This window comes from Athene cunicularia (genome assembly GCF_003259725.1).
Source record: "Athene cunicularia isolate RWA chromosome 1 unlocalized genomic scaffold, athCun1 chr1_part2, whole genome shotgun sequence".
Classification (NCBI taxonomy): domain Eukaryota; kingdom Metazoa; phylum Chordata; class Aves; order Strigiformes; family Strigidae; genus Athene; species Athene cunicularia.
This window is the reverse complement of record NW_020799092.1, coordinates 3,820,549-3,841,689: the sequence shown is the minus strand read 5'-3', so window position 1 is coordinate 3,841,689 and position 21,141 is coordinate 3,820,549. Positions and strand designations below refer to the sequence as shown.

The 21,141-nt window shown below is 38.7% G+C and overlaps 1 protein-coding gene and 1 non-coding gene across 2 annotated transcripts in view; both read left to right on the top strand.

Moving 5' to 3' along the window:
- UBN2 (ubinuclein 2) overlaps window positions 1-18,282 on the top strand; it is a 45,973-nt gene extending 27,691 nt beyond the window's left edge. The window contains exons 12-17 of the mRNA XM_026863192.1: window positions 1,790-1,840; window positions 3,200-3,242; window positions 3,878-5,416; window positions 9,396-9,642; window positions 10,369-10,458; window positions 11,418-18,282. Coding sequence (XP_026718993.1) covers window positions 1,790-1,840; window positions 3,200-3,242; window positions 3,878-5,416; window positions 9,396-9,642; window positions 10,369-10,458; window positions 11,418-11,467 — 2,020 coding nt within the window. The 3' untranslated portion in view covers window positions 11,468-18,282. The remainder of the gene's footprint in view (window positions 1-1,789; window positions 1,841-3,199; window positions 3,243-3,877; window positions 5,417-9,395; window positions 9,643-10,368; window positions 10,459-11,417) is intronic.
- Window positions 18,283-21,057: 2,775 nt separating this feature from the next.
- Window positions 21,058-21,130, top strand: TRNAR-CCU. The gene has a single exon. It is a non-coding gene; the product is annotated as a tRNA-Arg (tRNA).
- Window positions 21,131-21,141: the final 11 nt, after the last annotated feature.

Below are 21,141 nucleotides of genomic sequence, written 5' to 3'. Positions count from 1 at the left end.
TACCTTTGTCACATTAATTTTCTGTGTGTGTAACTTCCATGTTCTGCATCAGGAAATTGCTTTATTAATATTCATGTATGTAGAAAAATACTTTTTGTCCTAAAGGATCCCAAAGCCATTTCAAATAATGTAATCCACTTTTTTGTAACTGTTGCATATTAATTCCATGTGTGTCTGAAAAAAGCATGCAACCTAAATATGTGTTTGTCAAAAAAGTGTAAAGAACAGGAAGTTAATTTCCTTTAATTCCAAGAGGTTCATAATCTTTGAAGGTGGTCATGCATGTAGGTTTGTGGCACATTTATTCTGCACAGGTCAAATAACATACTTGACTTGAAATCATGATCAGAGAGAAACAATCTCATACTGATCTCTCTCATCAACTTTCACATCTAAACATATATGCAACGGAGGGTTTGTTTTCCAAGCCCATTCTTGCTTTGGAACATCTAGTGCACTGTTCTTCCTTTGTACTAACTTCTGTTTCTATAGTAGTTAGGCTTTTGTCTTGAACCCTTAAGGATGATACTACAAATTATGACAAATTAGTACAAATTACTGGGGCCTGGGATTAATTTTGGATTTTCATTTCCATATGAAAAAGATTAAGGAATAGACAAAGCACCAGGAACGAGGTGGGAGGGAAATGTTCTGGAGAAACTGGGTAGGTCAAGAAGTGGCACAATGAACTTGCAATGAGGAACGTTCCTTTTGCTCTGTGATGTTATTTGTAGGCATTCAGTAGTCTCTGGGGAGCAATGTAATACTGATTTGGAGATTAGTATGGTGAAGAAAATGTGAAAATGGATCTGAGACGTCAGGTATTGGAACTGTAGCGAGAGAATGTCAACATTTTCCTACCAGATTACATGAGATTTGTGAATACTTGGATTTTTCATAACTGTTTCAGCTCTACAGGATGGGTTATCAGTGGTGAAAAGCGCTTGTTTAGACAGCTGTTCATGATGTGGCCAGCGTTGATGTGATGGAAGTGGTGTAGGAAAATCTTGTCCTAGTTTGCCTACCTGGAAACAGGGAAGGGGACCAAGTTTTCATTAATGGTCTGTTTGTAACTGTTAGGGTAGCAAGCTGTAGGATAGGTATAGGTCAGGAGTTGTTTTCACTTCCCATTTGTCAGCTCAGGGGTTGATAACATGGAAATAAAAAGCATGTGGAGTGTTGAGATTTGTCATACAAACTCTTTCCATTCATTCTCTGTAGTAAAAAGTATGTGCAAATCCAGTGTAATTGAAGTCACAGAAATGGTACACAATGGCCTATACAAACTACTGAAGAAAATCGGAAACAAACTCAGCTACTGTATTCTGATTTTTATTCTGTGCTTTTAAAAAAAAACCAACCAAACAGCAGACTAACCACAAAACCCAAACCTATGATCAATGTGTGGACATGTAGTGTGAAGAGTTTACAAAAATCCTTAATATTACAATATTTAAAATATGTTATTAGCCTTTGAGGAGAAGAGTATTCAAAAAGTGTTTCTTCTGTCCAGCTGAAGGAGGTAATGTTCCATTATGTTGACTTCTGCTTGGCCATTTACTGAGGTGTTTTGAATGTAAACTTGAAATGCAGTATTTTTTAGCATTCTACTGTTTATGGCTGCCTGAAACTGCATCATGATAGCAATACAGACAAACTATTTACTAGCTGCTTTGGGGACACATAATCAAAGGGTTCTTCTGAAAATTCAAAGTTACTTGTGTATTTGGTCATACACTGATTGCCCATGTAGAATCCCCTTTATGTTTCTTTTTTTGACACTTTTTAGGATGCTCTTTAAAGAAAGCCGGAGTGTTCACAATCACCTCACTTCTGCTCCGTGAGTATAATACTTGAAAACTTTATAGATTGTTTATAGCATCTTTTTCCACCTTCATGATACCTTTTTTGAACAGTGAGGAGAAAAGGGAGATATTTTGAGATTTATTTGAAGAGACTTGCAATGTTGGGGGTTTTTTATGCTTTAATTTAGACATATAATGTTCTTGTGGCATTGTATTTTAACTCAGTTACGAAGTGGCTAGATAACTCAAGTGGATATTCATTCTTGGATTAATGCCTCTTACTCAGTATTTCAAAGCACTATATGCTGCCTAAATTTTGCTGTGCAGCGTATTAAATTGAACTCTGAGACTGTAGTACTTCCTGCTCTTTTCTCTTTCTCATAAATATCTCTGTAACTACAGAGCTGTGTATCTTAGTGGAATTTTACCTTCTTGATTTGCAGACAATGTTGTGTCCCCCTTAGGAATTGCCTGTGTTCAGTGAGAATTCAAATAAACAATTATGATTTTGAATAACACCCAAATTGCAACTTTTGTGATAAATATGATTAACACAAGATATTTTTCTACATCATAGCAAAACTGAGGCATGGTCCACCTACAGCAAGGTCTTTTTTTTAACCAGGCATATTCCTAGTTGCTTAGGAAGGCATAATAAATAACCTGTAAGATGTAAATCTGTCGAACCTCTTGAAGTACAAATGAGCAGAGGTGTGAAATGCTTAACTTCTAAATTGAAGGTGGGGACTGATAATCCTCAATGCTGTCTTTGCTCACATAACTGCAGTTGGTGCTGCAAAAGAACCTGGAAGTTCTATTAAATGGTGTCCTGCAACAAACAGAAGTTGGATACAACTATTTTATATTTGATAAGCAACAAATTGCATGCTTTTTTTTTTTGGTGGGGGGAAGCAACTGTTTTTATGTGGTTTTAAATAAAATGAGAAAATAAAGTATATTCAGTGACAAAACCATCAACATAAAGTGAAATTATATATAACTTATATAACTATATAGGTGACCAGTTCAGATAAAGCTCTAAGTACACAAACTCTCAAGATTATAAGAGGCTGAAATGACTTGATGTTTTGAAGTTTCTCTAAATCAGAAAAGTAAAGAAATAGCTCTCCTGATATATATCAGGTTATATTAACAGTTCAGTGCATTTTGCATCTAACTTAGGTAGAGATACATGACAAGAAAATGGATGAAAATTGTGCTTGTTCTCTTCCCTCTTTATATTTTAACCCATTTACTATTTCAAGGATGTTCTATTATTAAAGCTGGGCTCCAGTAGTCTTCCTCCTAGTTTACTGGGATATAATCAAGGTAGTAGTCAAAACTAAAATTACTTGTCTCTTTTGTCTTCTGATGCATATGTATCTCTGTTTTAGGGCAAAGAAGAAGGTAATTCTGGCCCCTAAACCCAAAGTGAAGGTAAATGCCTATTTAGATACCTGAATTTTATGACCATTTGATACAACCTGTTTCCAGCCTCTGATCCAGAAAAATTCTGGCAGAAGGGTTCCATCATAAAATACTGTAAGAGCTTATTGACTTAGTGGTGTATTAATTGCTTTAGTAGAAAAGACTTAATGTGTAGCTTTGTAACTTTAAGATATACTATTTTTTTGAAAATTGACTACAAACAGGTACTAGTAAAGTTTCACTTTTTTTGTGTGTGCTTTGTGTTTGTTTTCAGCTTATATTAAATTTGGTGACACTGGAAAAATGTATGATTGGGAGGATAACATAGTTGATAGAGGTTCTTGTTAGTTCAGTAGCAATTTTACCTAATGATCTGATTAGCTATCCTGTTCTTCACAGCATTGATTATTCTTAACTGGGGCACTTCTATGTTGAGCAACAGCACTAGGCTTTTAACTAAAAATACTGAATTAGCACACAGGACTCAGAACACCTAGACATCATAGATATCTTAATATGAAAATTTCAACAGTAGATCTTCAGTTCATTTGAGTTTACAGAAAAATAATATTGCACTAAAGAAAACTTTTTATCTACTCCAGAAAGGCTATTAAACCTGTCTTTTCTTATCTCCCCATTCTCAGGACTCCAGTCCAAAGAAAGAACAGAAAACCTGTATGTCTTCAGTCAATTCAAATTGTGCTACTGTACTGAGTTCCAGCACACCTGTCTGCACCCCAGCCAGCTCTAGCTGCACACCAGCTCCAGAGACGATCTGCTTGGATGACTCACTGGATGAAGATCTCTCTTTCCACCCACCCTCACTGGACTCTATTTCTGATGCTCTGGCTGTTATCAATAATGGTGCCAAGGGATCACCTCTTGGGTCCACCATAGACACACCAACATCCAGACCTCGCCCAGGGCTGAGGGAAGAGAAACTAGCAAGCATTATGAGTAAGTTGCCCCTGGCAACTTCAAAGAAAGTAGAGCCTGCTCAAACACCCCATTCATCAAGTCTTATTGCTGGTCACACAGGGCCAGTACCAAAGAAACCCCAGGACCTAGTTCACACTGGTATCTCTTCAGGCCTTATTGCTGGATCTTCAATTCAAAATCCTAAGGTTTCCTTAGAGCCGTTGCCAGCCAAACTACTTCAGCAAGGACTACAGAGGTCAAGCCAGATACAAGCTGCTTCCTCTTCTTCGCAGACTCATGTTTCTTCCTCTAAGACCCAAGCAGCTATTTCCACCTCCTCTCAAAGAACCAAGGATGCTAATATCTTGGTATCATCTTCTGAGGCTCAGGGTGGTTCTTCCTCAACATCACAAGTGACAAAGGTGCACCAGCATTCAGCTGTACAGCAGAAATACGTTTCTCCCTTACAAGCAACTATTAGTAAATCACAGACCAATCCAGTGGTGAAATTGAGTAGTAATCCCAAACTGTCTTGCTCATCACCAGTCATCAAGGCTCAAGATAAGTCTGTAGTATATCGCCTGCCTTTGTCTAATCCTTCATCTGGAAGCAGCTCTCAAGTGTCTCACCCACTGGTTTCTCGGACAACATCCAGCACCTCTACCTCTAGTAACTATTTAGCCAAGGCTATGGTGTCACAAGTTTCTTCCCAGGGTTTCAAGCCTCCCTTCTCCATGGCTGCCTCTCCCAAACCTGCTGCCTCTCCCAAGCCCACTGCATCTAAGCCCTCTGTGACACCCAAGCCTAATGCATCACCTAAATTTTCATCTAAGTCCACCTCATCCCCCAGGCCTGCAACAACACCCAGTTCTTCCAGTTCAAGTGCACTAGTTTCCCAGAGTAGTCACTCCAGCAACAACCCCCTTCACAAACAGACCAGTGGTGTAAATATCAGTAGGCAGTCTCCCACAATGAATTTGCTGCCCTCTAATCGCACCTCAGGCCTTCAGCCTGCAAAGAACCCTCAGGCCTCTTCAAAATTGCCCAACTCTTCTCCTTCTGGAACTGTTGGTAAAAATAATTTGGGTGGAGTTGGAATGAATGTACCTGCCAGCAGAGGCAGTAACCTTAACTCAAGTGGAGCTAGTAGGACTAGTCTGTCTGGGGGAGCAGGAAGTGGAACACAGGGTGCTACTAAACAATTGTCAACTCCACACAGACCATCTTCTGCCTCAGGGTCTCCAGTTGTAGCAGCCAGTGTGCAGGTATGCATCTAATGAGTTTATGTTAAAACCTTACATTAATATTTATCACATTCATTTTGTAAACATTATTTCTGGCAATGTCTTGATTTGAAAATATCGTAAGCTTAATGTTTCTACTAAACATAAATGCTAATACTGATGAAACTTTTGCACTAGTGAATAGGTATTTCTAGCTGATGTGAAAGGCAAGGAACAGTGTGGAACAAATCCTCACTATAAAATGTTGGTTGGTCTATCCTGTGGAACAGAATTCACTTTCATTTCCTTCTTTTTTTAAGAGCACTAGAAGAGGTAAGCTTTGTGTGACCATATTTTGAGAGGATGTGGTATTCTCTTGCATTATTGGATTTATGCTTTCTTGCATAATTACTTATTTGTAATGATGGTGGTCATATGAAAGGATGTCGTGATACATTTGTTGTCAAGCTTCATGAAGAACTTTCAAAACTAGAGTTCAGTTGCTTGTGGTTAGAGTATAATGCAAGACTTGTATTTAAAATTAACACTTGCATGGGCTTTTCTTTAGTATTTGTGATTATGTATTTTATTTTGTAGGATCGAGTCAAACTGAGACCTTGTTAGTATAAAAGTATTCTAGAAATTGTTTGAGAGAGCACTTATGCAGAACTTTTATCACTGGAGATAAAACAAGTCATACAAGAAACATTTTGACAAGTATGTTGTTCTAAAACCCATGCAAACCTATTATTTACCCAGAAGACAACCTGCTTTCCCAAGCTGTGTGTTTGTTACTGAGAGATTTAATTGCTGAGATGATTTGAGGTCTTCCTCTCTATTGCTGTCTTTATCCTGAAGTCTTAAGTAGTTAAGTAAAGAAAAGCAATATTGCTGTAAATCAAAGTCTTGGTGTACAGTAAATGTAAAAGCTTTGTATTTTTATGAACAATATACATAGCTATTGCGTGGCAGTGATGTATACTCAGCTTTTAGCAATGAATGGTTTACAATCTTCTAGCTTGCTATCAAATTTTTCTTAATGGAATTGAATAACAAGGAAGATGGTTTTTACAAGACGTTTTTGTGGTACTTCATCCTACTGTATCTTAAGTCTAAGTCTGTTATAGTGAACAAGAAACGTTTGGCAAGCTCTGACACAGCCTTCTCATTATTTTGCATACTTTGAATGAAAAAAAACAACCAACCCATACGCTATGTAAGGGCCACTGAGGTACCACATAGGTCTTAGAGAAGAGCTGAGGCAGAGACAGTGCAGTTTTGGTACTCTGGAAGGTGCCTGCAGGAGACAAAAATGCTACAGTGAATAGACTGGGAACAGAGTTATTTCTTCCTGGTGCAGTCAGTAGCATCCAGTAGATGCAATTGCTGCAATATAGAAGAAAATGTTAAATGGGTATGGTAGTCCTTAAAGATGACAGATGAGGGAAGTAAGTAGTATTTTGTTGGACGATGAGATGGATTCTGGCAAACCTTCCTGTAGTTAAAGGCAAGTAATTTTTTTTTAGAAACACTGGTCATCTGGGGAGCAAAATAGATTTTGGCGGACAGTGGTGTTGAAGAGGACTGGAGTGGGGTGGGGGGGTGGATAATCAAGTAAAATGAGTACATACTGTAATACAGCAAAATAAGGTGTGTTGGTATATAGAAGGGCAGAAGTCAGCTAGAGGTACTGAGCAGCATATGGTATCACTACAATAATTACTGTGACTCTTCATGTGGGTTTTTGACACTTGACCTAGAAAAGGTTCAGAAGAATGGTGCAAGGAAGATAAACTGTGGAATAAGGCTGTTGCTACTCTGCAGGCTGAGGCTTAGTCAGTGGAGTACGTTCAAGGGAAGATTAGAATCATATTACCTCCCAGTCCAAGTACACTGAAGGGGAAGAGATTTGTGATGAGGGCTTTATTTAGCCTTAAAGATCTAATGGCTGGCTGCTGACATGAATCTGTTCTGGACTAGTTGTTAGGCACAATGTACTAAGGAGTTATTTAGCCCTTGTAAAACTTTGTGTAAGACTGAAAGGGAATCTCCTTTCCATTAGGGGTTTAGGGATTTAATTCCTGAGATGCTATTAATCGGTCAGAAGATGAGAAATGGTACCAGAGTTGCACATTAGTATATCCTGGTCTGCTTACATTGAAGATCAGGCTAGATGATTTCATGTGATGATAAAGATGTTCCTTACTAGGAAGTTTCCAAATAGTGTTTCCCTCTTTTCCCCTTTTTCTTTGACACAGTTATTTACCAGAATATAAGTTTATATCTGCTGTAGCTCCACAGAAATTTTACTCTGAAATACTCTAAGTTACATCTGAAGAACCCAAAGCTAAAGTAGTCTAAAATTCAGCAGTTATCACATGTGATTTCCTTAAATAGCTTTGCCTGCCTTGAGCAGAATCTGGCTTAGACTTTTAAGGATCTTAGTGACTCTGACTTACATGAGCAGGATGAACCCTTTTATGAAGTGCTATCATAGGTGAGATAAATAGAAACATCTGAAATGCAGTGCTCTTAGGGCATTCTCTATAACTCTTCCTATCATTGAACTTCTCCTTTTTGAGAGAGTAAGCAGGTGTTGCCAGAGCACATTACAAAGCTTCTTTCTGTTCTCAGGCATTTTACAAATCCACAATTGCAAGAGATTACTGTATGGCTTTTTTCCTGCATGGTAAAAGTTGCATAGCCAGTGAACATCTATCACTTTTTGTACATTGGCTTATTGTGAAATTATTCTCTTTTGCCTTTATAAGTACTAATCATGTATGTTGAAGTTTTAGTCTGTCTTTTTACTTGTGGTGTGGAGTATGTCTTAAAGTGTCAGTCCTAAAATGATGAATACAAGCACTTGCTGCAAATATCGCATCTGTAGTTGTTTACACTTACAGCATTATTGTTTTCAAATTTTGTGTTTTCTTGTAAGCAACAACTAGTCTTTCTTCAGCTGCTTTCATCGGAATGTCTTAAGACCAAAACTTGTAATAGAAACTTTATCCCTGCTAGGAGTTTTTATCAATTTGCTGTTTCTATAAATTGATGTTACAGAACTTAAGGAGCTTTAATTTTCATTTTAAGCTCATATGTTCATGAAAATGATTCTATGTTTTGGTTAAGACTTCCTTGTATAAATGCACAGGTTTGAAGTCCTCTTCAGCCTGAGTCTTGATCAAATATCTAAAATACCTGAGCCTGAGTCTGATTCAAAATGCTTTCTATACTAACTTTTTTGTAGTAGATCGTTAGAATATTGAATATTAGCATAGAAAATTACTATATGGATAGTGAAGGAAAGATTGTTGAACAAGAATGAGCTGTTCTAATGTTAGAGGAATTGCTGTAATTTGGGAACTGTTGTAGCTAGAATGTTCTGGCTAATCTTGCATTTTCATTTTTAAACTACAGTGTTTAACTGCACTGTGATATATATAGACTGGAGAGGTTGTTTTCCTTTGCCTTTTGTTTTGATATGTGCATACACACCTATACATACATATGTATGTCTACATCTTCACTCCAAGTGTGGGGATTGTTATTTATTAATCCTAATTTTCAAAAAATCATTGCTTCTGAGTAATCTCTATTTCTAAAGTTAGTGTTCAGTGAAGACTGTGATTTGGAGGGGGAGAGTAATATTGTGCTTTTAAAGAATTTTAGATCTAGGTCTGATAATTTCATATTATTAATCTAATAGAATAAGTTGCATTAGATTTTGACAGTAGATCCAGTGCATAATTAGAAAGGAGATAGAGGAAATTACCTGCAAGGCTGATGAGAAAAACATGAGATGAACCATACTGTCATGTCTAAATTTGAGATATAATTGTACTTGCTTAACAGATGAACAGTGGGAAGACTTCCTAGGTGGATAAGTGGATATTTATTAATAGTTTAATACACTTTCTTAAGAGGGCCACAGTTAACAGAAAATAGTTGATTCTTATCTCCTTAAATAATATCACTCAAAGTTTTAAAATCTTGAAGTGTACTCCTTTTCTTTATACAGTCAACAGCAGGAGCATCATTACTGGCTAACGCCTCACCTCTGACTCTCATGGCATCACCCCTGTCTGTAACCAGTCAGAACGTGACGTCTGCACCATTAACTCCTTTTGGGATGCTGGGTGGCCTTGTTCCTGTGACCGTGCCCTTCCAGTTTCCCTTGGAGCTGCTTGGCTTCGGGACGGACACAGCTGGAGTGACAACCACCTCGGGATCTACCTCAGCGGCTTTCCACCACAGCCTAACTCAGAGTGAGTGGTATTAGTTATCACACTGAAAATAGAAATTAGTAAGGGAAGCAATAAAGTTCTGAGAAACTCGGATTTGGTTCATGAAAACTCTTACAGGAGAGTAAATGTGATTTACTGGTAAAACTTTGTTTATATAATTATCCAAATGTTATGAATCACCTTTGATAAGATTGTTACATTCACAGTAAATACTTAGTTTCAAACATGCTTTTCGGGGTTAACTTGCAATGCCTTAGCTTTGAAAGGAGTATAGCTTAAAAGTCTCCAAATGTCACAACAAAACTAAGAGACTTAATGTGGTAATTCCTCAAAATGTCCTTAGCTCAGTAATCTCAGATATCAGAGTTCTCTTATGAGGAAGTATCAACCAAGATGCCATTTATTTTTTCCGATTGCTTAAAAAGAAATTCTTAAGGTTTTTAACCTATATCAATTTTTGATATTTCTATTGAAGAAAATGATACAAAGAGTTCATCCCAATAGTGAGGCATGGTCCTTGCTCAGACTTTTGGTTAATTATATCTGAATCAGTCTGATATATTCCAGCTATGAAAGTGCTATCAGACATTTATTTTTTGTTGTTGAGATGCATCTTCAGAAATCTGTGCAAATATTAGTATGCTGCTATAGCTACACTAAAAATAAAAAAACCCTTCCTGTTTCACAAAGGCTGCCTCTGTTCTTAAGATCTGTTTTTCATCTTTGTTGCTCTCCTTTTTGTCCCAGACTTACTGAAGGGTTTACAGCCAGGTGCTCAGCATGCAGCAACGCTGTCTCACTCACCTCTGCCTGCTCACTTGCAGCAAGCTTACACAGGTAAAGACATAAATTCAAAAATTTCAGTACTTTATTGCAGCAGTTCTAGAAACCAAAGTGTACAATTTCAGCTAGTGGGGGGAAAAAAAGGAATACTACTTACTGGATGCTAACATGATTGTTTACAAGCTTCATAAAGTCTGTATTGGCAAGATTGGGTTTTTTCGACTGAATTTCTCCTTTGGAGGAGAAACTGACCTTCCAGCTAGGAGCTGCTTCATGTTTCCTTTAAGAGTGTATGCATGTGTGAACAGTGTGATGGTTTCCTAATGGAAGGTCTGCCTTACCTGGGAATTTTATCCTTGGTAAGAGTTGCATATTTTGATCAAGAAGAGAACCTGGAAGTAGAACATCTCCTTTTTCTGTTTGTAAGGTGTAGAGCTGAAAACCTATCATAAGTCTTTAGAAGGTGCAGTTTAGAGTGTATTCCTTTCTTTGCCACCTGTATGTCTGGGTTTTTTTGCCAGGAGAAGTAACAGAAAGGGTGGCAGTGGCTTGGTGGGGGTGGTTCATCCTGTTTTCAGAGTCCAAAAAAACTGGGCAGTGTTGCTTTAAGAGGCTATGAAAACAACCCAATTGGCTATATTTGGTACAGCCTTAATTTTTATTCACAGTGAGTGTCATGGGTTGAATACTAAAATTTCTTTATTAAAACGTAAAGGCTTCTAAAGAAAGGGTTGATATTTAAATTTGTTTTCAGTATCCCAAGCGGCAACTTAATCTTTAGAAAGATGGTTTATTTTGATATGAAGCCTGATATCTCAGGTTTCAACAGTGTTATTTCTAATAAATGAAGAACAGAGAAGATGCAAAGTCTTCTACCCTATAAAGACAATGTACTACTTGGTGATGCTAAAGCCGAATGTGCCAAATTCCTGTCTCTCTTGCTGTAAGTTATAAAAATAAAAGCTCACTCATGCTTTTAATCTTCCTTTTCTTTTCCTGTCTCTAAACTACAGATGGAGGCCAAAGTAAAGGGGACACTAAGTTACAGCGGAAAAACCAGTGACTTCTGGACAAGCAAGGGAGCTGAAGCAGTTCTGGTTGGCTGACAGAATCTGCCCAGTTGGGAAAGTGCTTATTGTCACAGGGCTGCTGTTTCTGTCGATGTTTACATATTCTGATCCCAAGCACTGTGGTGAGAGGAAGAAGAAAAATAAAACAATACTTGATCAAAGAGAGAAGGAAAAGGAGGACTGGTCCTCCTGGTCATGCAGACTGGTCATAGTTTGATCTTGCCTAAAGAAACAAGCTTTTTTTATCTGTTCTGATTGGCTTTTAAAAGAAATTGATCGTCAAACCCACAGCAGCACAAACATTTTTTTTCTTTTTTCTGGGTGAAGTCCAATGAAGAGTTTAAAGCATGAGAGGAGCTAGAATAGGTTTCTCCATCCATTGTGTAAGGTGGAATAATCTACTTCATTAGTGCTCAAAGTGCCCAGTATAAGATAATGTGTAGGTCCTGAGTGTACTGTATGGTTGTGGACCAAAAGTTATGTAGAGTAGGGATGGTGCTGGGACACTTTGCGTTATAATTAAACCCTTACACAAATACAATTTCTGATATGGGCATTTCTCCAGCTTTACAAGGCTGTTTGGCTTTAGGGAGCCTACAGATGTCTGCAGTCTCATTAGAGTTGTCTTGAAAAACAGAGCTCCTGGTACATTGAGATGTGAGACACAGACTACTGGGAAATACCTTCCTCCTTTTTTTTTTTTTAATATAAAGATTCTTATTTAAGGGAGGAAGGAGATGGAAATTCCTTAATTTACATGAAAAAGAAACCCACACTTTATTGGTCAGACTAGCATTTCTTTCCCACATTTTTTTTTAAAGGCACACTAATTTTTTCAGTCCTCTGATTTGTTAAACTTTCTTTTCCTTTGCTTTGTGCTTATCTGCTACTGAAGCTAAGTAACGTTCTATTCATGTTTTCTATAAAATACAACCAGTTCTTTACTCATTCTAGATCTTCCTCATCTTTCATCTAACTCCTCCCAAAAGTCATATGTTATACTGATTTGCTAGTTAAAGAAAGCTGTTTGTGACCTGTTCCAGAGCCAGGTTAATACTACTTCAGGCATTAGCCAAAGAGGAGTCGTTCAAAAGCGACCAGAGGTGCCTTCTCTTCTGGGGGCTGAATGGGTTGTCTCCAGCATTTCCAGCCCCTGCTAGCCTGTGGAGTTCCTGACCTGAACTCTTCCTTACATGGTAGCACAAGACTGCGAAGCTGGCTTTTAATTTTTTTTTTTTTAGATAGCAATACATCGACTGATTCATTTGTAAGGTTAGGAAGTATCCAGCACGTGCTGCACTTTTGACACTAGGATGGAACTTTGCTGTTGAGTCCCTTGTACTGTCAGATAAAAAGTGAGAATGGCAGAAAGTGAAATAAGTAATAGGAGAAAGGAGCAAATAAAATAGTGTGGTGCCCTTCTTCGGCCCCTAAACATTCCTTTGATCAGAGATGCTGAAATTCCTAGTATCTAGTCTTTCCAGTAGTTTGATTTGGGATTGAACCAGTGACTACTGGTTATCTCACACCTTCCAGAGAGACTTTGACCCGTGGATAATGAATCTTCAATGTTTTTTGCTAGATTAACTTAAAGCTTTCAGGTTTCTTTTACATGTGATTTATTTTTCTTAGACCAGACAACAATTTCTTTTCTATTTAGAGCTCATTTTAATTTTATATAAATATATATACGTGAATTAAAATAATATATATTGTGTATTTAGTATAAAAATGTTGGGTTGAGCTCAGCAATAAATGTTTTTGCACAACACTTCTGTGAAAGACAGATTGAATTAAAATAAGATGCATTAGTTCATTAACTTCCCTTCACAGCATCTGCCAATTAAATGCTTTTTAGCTAGTGCTAATGTTTTGTATGTGGTGTGTTGATTAGATAAGCTTGCATCTCCATCAGCAAGGTTATTTAGGGTTGAAACATACAGCTATATAGACTCTGTCATTCTTAATACTGTGCAAATGCTGTCAAAATACCATAAACTATTTAGAATGCAAGCTTAATCTGATTTTTTTTTTCTCTTTCTCAAGGAAGGGTTGAAGGAAGACAACTTCTGTTTTTTGAGGCCTAACAGTTCTGGCAGGATGTTAATTCTCTGAACTGTGTCATACTTTTTAACAATGCATGTAGCTAAGGGAGTTGCAGCAGGGAGCCATCAGGCAGCAATATTAAAGACCCTATCCTAAGAGAGTTCTACCTCTTCTGTGTTATCCTCATCAAGGCATCTCATTCAAATTGCCATCTTTTGTCTTCATACTTAAAGAAATTTTAGATTGGGAGACTTGGAGCCCTTTATCTACAGCACAAATTTCCTTTCAGCATTCCTCTCTTCCTGGAAGTATGCCTCATCTTCATTCAAGGAGTATCTTCTCTAAATCTTAAGGAGGGTAGGAGTAGTCCTGTCTGTGTGGCCTATTGAGCTTCTCAGTCTTGAGAAACAAGTAAACTAATACTTATTGTGGAGATAGGTAGTAGGATGATGAGAATAAAGATGACCATACATTGTTCATGAAGCCAGTTCAGACAGCCCCCCAGAGGGTAACTGTTTTCAGTCATTACATTCCTGAGCTGCTTTGGAATCAGCAGCATAGCAATTATTCCCTTTTGACTATTCTCTGGTTAAACCTAGCAAGGCCAAATCAAAGGAAATAATAGTGTGGAAATAATTGTGTAGCTCCTGGAGACCTTTGCAGGTAGCATAAACTGAATGGGAAAGTGAAAGATTTCTGCAACGTCCAAATGCAAATTAGGTTAATGTTTTACTATTTTCTGCACAGCAGCTCTTCTAAAGATGTTCTCCCCTAAGTTTTTACTACTTTTTAAGGGCCTTTGTTAATAAATAAACTGTAGTTGTACATACTAAATAACCCTCAGTATTCACAAGCAATAAGAAAGCCAAGTAAAGCTGTCTTTTCCAGGCAGTAGGGCTGACCTTGGTTTGGGGACTGTATATGAGCTAACATGTAAAGCTCACTGAGAGCCCCAAACAAATGCAAGCAATAATTTCAAACATAGGTTTTAGATGTTAAAACCATCTGGGTAATATGTTCTGCTACATGATCCAAAGTCCCAAAGTTATGGTAGCTATTCTAAATCCTTGCAAGACACTTGCAAAGAGAGAAAGCAGGCTAGATTAAAAACAGGCTGCGAAGTTTCCTGGTACCTTGGACTATAACTGCAGTGTTCTCCCACTCCAAGATGCAAATGGCCAAATCACTTTGTCCAGCCTTCTCTGTTGATTTGGGATACATGATTAATACAGATAACTAAGTCACAAGTGTGGATGCTGTGGGTTTCACATCTGTTTTCTGCTAATCAGAAGTAACTTTTAATTACTTGGGTTCTGCTTCTTGTTTGAATCCGATCAAAGTTGTCTGATGCACAGATTTGGGGGTGGGACAGGTGCCAAGAGCCTGTTTCCTTCCTGCAGTCCCATCACCTGACCCTTCCTCCACACTCCTTCTCCACTTGGTGCAAGACCCTTGAGGACATGAAAACAGAGAAATCCTGCAACTCTCCCAAGCTGCCATCAGTTGTGTGAACCATTAACCCTCTGGGAGTCATCTTGGACTCCAGTTAACTTTATCACATTTGCTGCTACATTCATAAAATGAACTTTTGGCTGTATTTATTAGCAAATTTTAATCTAGTTTACAAATTTTTGTTTTCTTTTGAGTAGTTTTTGCCCACAGATGGTTTAGAAGTGTTGGGGTGTTTGGGTTGTGGGGGGTTTTTTTTTGGTTGTTGGGGTTTTTTTGAGTGAATTGGTGAAGGCACAGTGGTCCCTCTTCTGCTTTTGTTTCGGATTTTGAATATGGCATTGCAGGGGAAACCTGAAGCCAAGCCAAGCTGTGGAAGGCTTCCTCCCACACCTGACTTTCATCTTTTGCTGAATCAGGGGGGAAATCATTAAAGGGACACTTGCTTTTTGTTTGGATTTGGTGGGTTTTTTCCATAAAATGAACCAGAAGGTGAAAGCAGAGGTAAATGATTAATTAACACTTTATGCAACTTTAATTTTATAGAAATTAAAAAAAAGGTTGGTAGATTTTGATTGGTCCTAGCTCTGGTGAAATGGCTGTTACCCTCCATGACTTACTTGATTCAGGCCTTTGTCCTTTGTTTAAGTGCCTTTTTTTTTTTTTTTAAATTTTATTTCCCTACCCTCTTAAACTGTTCTCAGAGATCCTGAAGTGCTGGAAGGCATTTTGGAAGAAAATCTTAAGCTTGCCAAGATGGCTTTATGCTGTTAAACTATTTTTTCCCCCTTTTGTAAAGGAAAAAGTGTGTAACGTGTGTAACTTCATAGCTGCTGTACCATGGCGTTGGTTCTGTGTGCTTGTGCATTCTTTCTCTCTCACACTCACACACATACATATACAGCAATATTCCTGAGAAACCTCTTCATCCTTCTACATTTGGCTGGCTCTGTTAAACACTTAAAAGGTGAACATTTGTGCAAAGATGGCAGTACAATAAAAGAGTGTGTGTGTGTGAGCGTGCATAAATGTGTATGAGAGAAATGAAGTGGCTAGTGGGAATGAAACTTCTTGCATTTTTCTCTGAAGGTGTTAGATCTGGATATTAATTAGATTGAGTAAAACATTATGGGCCTTGTCTGACAACCTTATTAAATACTGGACCACTTTACACAGTTACTGAGTCTCAGGCAAAGATGTGTGGCTGACAACCCCAAGGAGGTGGGGGGAAAGAAGGTTAAAATAGCAGCTTGCAACAAGTTTGAGTTGAGATGAATTGCAAGGAAATTTGTGTGCAGCTAGTCACATCTGCTTGACACCAGTTATTGCAAGGATTCTCATTTACCAAAGCTGTCGTATTCTACCATGCATCCATCATACGCAAGAAGGAATTTGGTAAAACCTGCAAGAGTGCAGCTGCTAGTTGAAGTAAAACCTGGCTGCCTAAATCATTCACCATTAAGTACTTTCCTAGTTGTACTTTTTCTCAATTCATTGAGATTAATGGTTTGTTCTCTTAATATAAAACAAACAGTAAGTTCATGTGTTGTTAACTGCAAGTGAGCCACCATAATATGTCTGCTTGATTCCTTGTTATCTAGCAAAATTAGCAATCTGCAATAGATCATCTAATGATTTTTAACAATCTGTGCCTAGGATCTAACTTACTATAAACATGCATACCTGAAATTAGGAATTCACTTGTTGGCCAATTGTTAAACTTGAGGTAATGTATGTATGTGTCACTAGACTCTGCTAGTTCTGTGATGTGCTTCCCCTGGGAAAGATCTAATTTTGAGTTGCAATATGAAAAGGAAGCATTTACGTTCTAGAATGGGCATAAAATGGGAAGTCTTTCATAGGTGGAGAATCCATCTAGAGAGAAGAAAATAAGATATGAAATACAACATGTTCCCATGGTAGAGAACAGCCCAACTATTACAGTTCTTAGCTTGTCTTCACATGTTTGAGTGAACCTGTTTATGTAAACTAGGCCATAGGCGGATCTCTTCTACCAGTCTGATGGTGCCAGTTAAAGATAGGATTATTGCTGGTAGCTCAGCCAGATGGAGTGATAGTGAGGGTGCTTATTAATCTGCCTTAGGTGCATCAGTGGAGTTTGCCACAGTCAGCAGAACTGATTTGACTCTTCTGTTGCTGTTTAATTCATTTTGGGCACACATGCTCTTTATCCTAGGCTGATCTGTGAGATGGGGAATCTGCAGATGGTGATAATGGTTGACTGTTGCAGTCTTCTTTTTTTTTTTTTTTAACAAATTCAGCTGTTGTGAAAATCTGTCTCTGTCTACTCCTTAAGAAATCACTGCCAAAATAAGCAGCCAGAAGTATGCTTACTGGGCCACTGGAAAGATAACCATTGTGTAGGGAAATGCATTGTTTGTGGAAACTTCTGGTGTGGTTTCATCCTTTTTTTCTACGACCTGGTGATCCCTTGCTGCTGTAATAGCCTTTTGGGGCCATAAAAAGCCCTGCTGCTGCTATGAGTTATGCTGAGAGATCAGCATGGCCTGGAACTGGCCCAAAACTGGGGAAGTACAAAGATTCCCTACAGCTGTTTTTGCACACTCATCGTAAATAAAACTGTGCTAATCTTGTCAGTAGTCAAGGATATAGGTCTGTATTTTGTAGCCATTTTTGACAGCTATAATTCTACAGAGCAAGTCTGGAAAAAAACCCATGTTTTATATCTAGAAGTGAATTTCAGTCTCTTCCCTTGCCATCATCTCCTGCTTAAATAATGACCATTAACTAGAAGTTTTTCTTTATAGTGAAGTAATCCAAAGCAAGCAGTGTATACTGTTTAACTCTTATCATGCTCAATACTAAGAGGTTTTGGGTTGCGGTTTGTTTTGGTTTTTTTTTCTGCCCAGCAGATGTATTTTATCAACAGATACTGTTTGTTACTGTCTAGTACCAAGAGAAGAAGGAAGGGAGATAATCAACCAAAACCAATCAGGAGATACTACCATCGTAGGCCAAACCAAGTAGCTGCTAAGGCAGCCAGAGTTTTTTTGAGACTTACCAGATTTCATGAGAGGAGCAGGGAATGGGGGAAGAAACTTTCTTGTGTTCTCAGCTTTTTCCAGATAAGGCCTTAGTTTAATTAGTAGTCACTAATATCAACTATGCAGATAAGTATTTGTGTTTCAGTGTTACATGCGTTCCTTCCCCCAGCTACCCCTCTTAACACATGTTGGAAGTTTTACCCAAAGAAAATGGAATATTTTTTGAATGTCTGTACTGCAGAAGTCTTTTTTGCTAATGTGAAGAAAGAAATTTGTATTTTAAAAAACCCCTTTCTCTGGTACAACACCTAGGGTCAAGTGTCATGAAGCTGCTTCAAGAGGGAAACTAAAACCACTTCTTGTGACAGGTTTTACTCAGTTTTTTAGAATACTCAGCTCTCAAAAATGGGTTAAGAAGTCGCAGCAATGTGGTTGTTTTTTTTTTTTTTAATGTACAGATTGGATTTGGGGAGAAACTAATGAGACATGCCAGGTTTCCTTCAAGTATCAGAAGTGAATTAAATCAATTTCTTGCTTAAATGAAGTTGCTTCTAAACAAGGGGAGTTATCAGCTACACAGTAGCTAGGTCTTTAAATAAAAGCTAAATTGTGATCCCCCGATATTTCTTGCTTATCTTTTAGTCTTGTTGTATGTAACTGCAAATGACAATTTAGCTCAGAGGTGAGAACTGTAGTGTGTGTTTTATTGCCGGTGATTCCATCATGTAGCAATTAGTACCATGTTCTTGCATAGTTCTCAAGATCCATACTGAAAATAGATGAAATTTTTATTTTTGGACTACTGCTTTAAAAATTACAAAATTAACTACTAGTTTTTACCCCAAAAGTCTACTGAGCAGCATTATATTTTAGCAGTTAAACTAGTACACTTGCTATGTGATTTGTTGCTTGTAGTCGTCTTTTACTGAGGGTTAGAAGCATTTCATAAGTAATCCTTAAAATCTCTATCTTAAAGTCAAATGCTTGTAATAAAAGGGCATCTGTGATAACTTCTGATGTTACAAAAGCACTATGTTCAGAATGTTTCCTTGGGGAAAATAACCAGGTGTGGGTGCAAGTCCCTTTAGTTCTGCCTGATAAGGAGTCTCAGTCAAGAGCAGAGCTTCCAAATACCTGCCTGCACAGCTAATGGTAGTGGGCATCATCCCCTCGACAGAAGTTTGGCCTCAGTATCCTTTGTTTGATGTCACTTTTAGTATATATACATATGTATTTTAGCAAGTTTGGATATAGCCAGCTTAACTGTACCTGACTTGCTGTGATCCCCAAGACAATAAAAGGCTGAGAAACAGTTGGACAAAGTGTTCTCCAGCCTTTCTCTAGGTAGCTCAGGACAAAGAGCTGGCTAAGTCTCCAGTTACAAATGCTAAGTCACAGCTAGAATTCTTTGCATTCCTCGGCTTCAAGCAAAGGAGTGCACAGTTACTACAAGATGGCAAACCTGTTTGAGTTGGTGATTCCTGTGATGCTTTTACTCAGTCCAGCATGAATTTATACAAGGTCACCTTCCTCTTTTTAATACTCACATATTTCAGATCATAGGGCTTAGTGATGGAGAGAGGATCCTAACAGCTGTGTGCTTACGTGATGAGCTCTCCAGAGAAACTTCCCTGTGAAATGCTTCCCTCTTGTGACAACAAGCCTGAGCAACCAAATGCAGCTACATTTGGGTGGTTAACACCACACTTTCATTTGAATTTTTAGGGAGGTATATTCCAATAACTTCAAGGGATACTGTGTTTTAAATGTGTGATTTCTTTCCTCTCTCCTTATAAAACTGGACCTGAACACAAGTTTTGAGTTGTTGGGTTTTTTGTAATAATCTCAGGACCTGAAAGATTGTAGCATTTAGTGTGTCTTAAAAATGATGTACTGTACCAGCCATGGATTTTGTAAATACACCTGTCTCCCTTTTTTGTATTTTAATTTTTTAAAAGTGTGTGAGGCTCTTTGCCAGAGGAACTGGTGCCTGCTTAATTTCCATCCTGAACTGAAGCAGGAAAAGGAAGAAGCTGCTGCCACAAAAGCCTGCATCAGTTCCAAATGTGTATATTGTTCTGGTCAGTTTAATGGCTGTTAGTCTTTTGTTAGCTGGGAAGCTGGTCTGTTCCCCTGCATGTTCCATTTGTGGCTAGCAGAGCCCTATCAGGGAGACTGGTTTTAACTCTCTTCTGTGTGACTACTTGATGTTTTCACTCCTTCCAGATACTCAGGTTTGCTATCCCTGAGAAGTCTGATGTTTCCAGAGGTCAGGACTATTTGCCCTCTGCAAGAATAGCTGGAGAGCATTTCTTGTTTTATCAGTGCTTTAGTCCAAACACAGTCATAGGATTTTTATCCTGTGAACCCTGCAGATAAAGCTGCCTCCACCTGTTCTGAGAGGGACTTGCCCTTTTTATTTTCTGCTTTCCTGAAAGGAGTGCAAAGATTTTTTTGGCAGCAGACTTTGCTCTGGGATTCAACCTTGCTGGCAGACCCCTGTTCTGCAGTAGGAGCCTTACTCAATTCGGTGTAGCTGTTCCCTGTCCCTAACTGTGACAGGGTTTTTCATGAGTGTACTTTTTTTTGTCATGTGTCTGTGCTGTATTAAATAAAGAGGAATGTACATATTAGCTCCATCTCTGTGATTTCTCACAAAAATAAAGATGCAAAAAGGTTTCAGTTGAAGGGTTGTTGCTTGGGGCTTTTTCTTTTTTTCGCTGTGTTTTGGGGGGTAGGGGTGGTAGAGTGCTGGCTTTCTTCAGTCAGGGTGACCATACAGGCAAAGGGTAATACTGTGAGCAAGGAGCAGCACTTCGCAACTATCAGAGGAGTAGCACAGAAGGGACCTTTTCCCTTTTGGAGTGCGTTAGTCCAAGGCCCAGTCTGGCGCCCCGACCCGCTGACCGAGGCGAGCGACACCCCGGCGCTTGCTCCCCCGCGCTCCCAGGGGGCTCCGCGCGGGGCGGCGCTTCCCGGGCCTTGGCCTCCGCGGGGCTCCGTGACAGGAAGGGGGCGGGACAGGAGACAAGTACCGACGCAGAAAGGGCTCTCTCGCGGCAGCCCCAGTGGCCTAATGGATAAGGCATTGGCCTCCTAAGCCAGGGATTGTGGGTTCGAGTCCCATCTGGGGTGGCGGTTTTTTT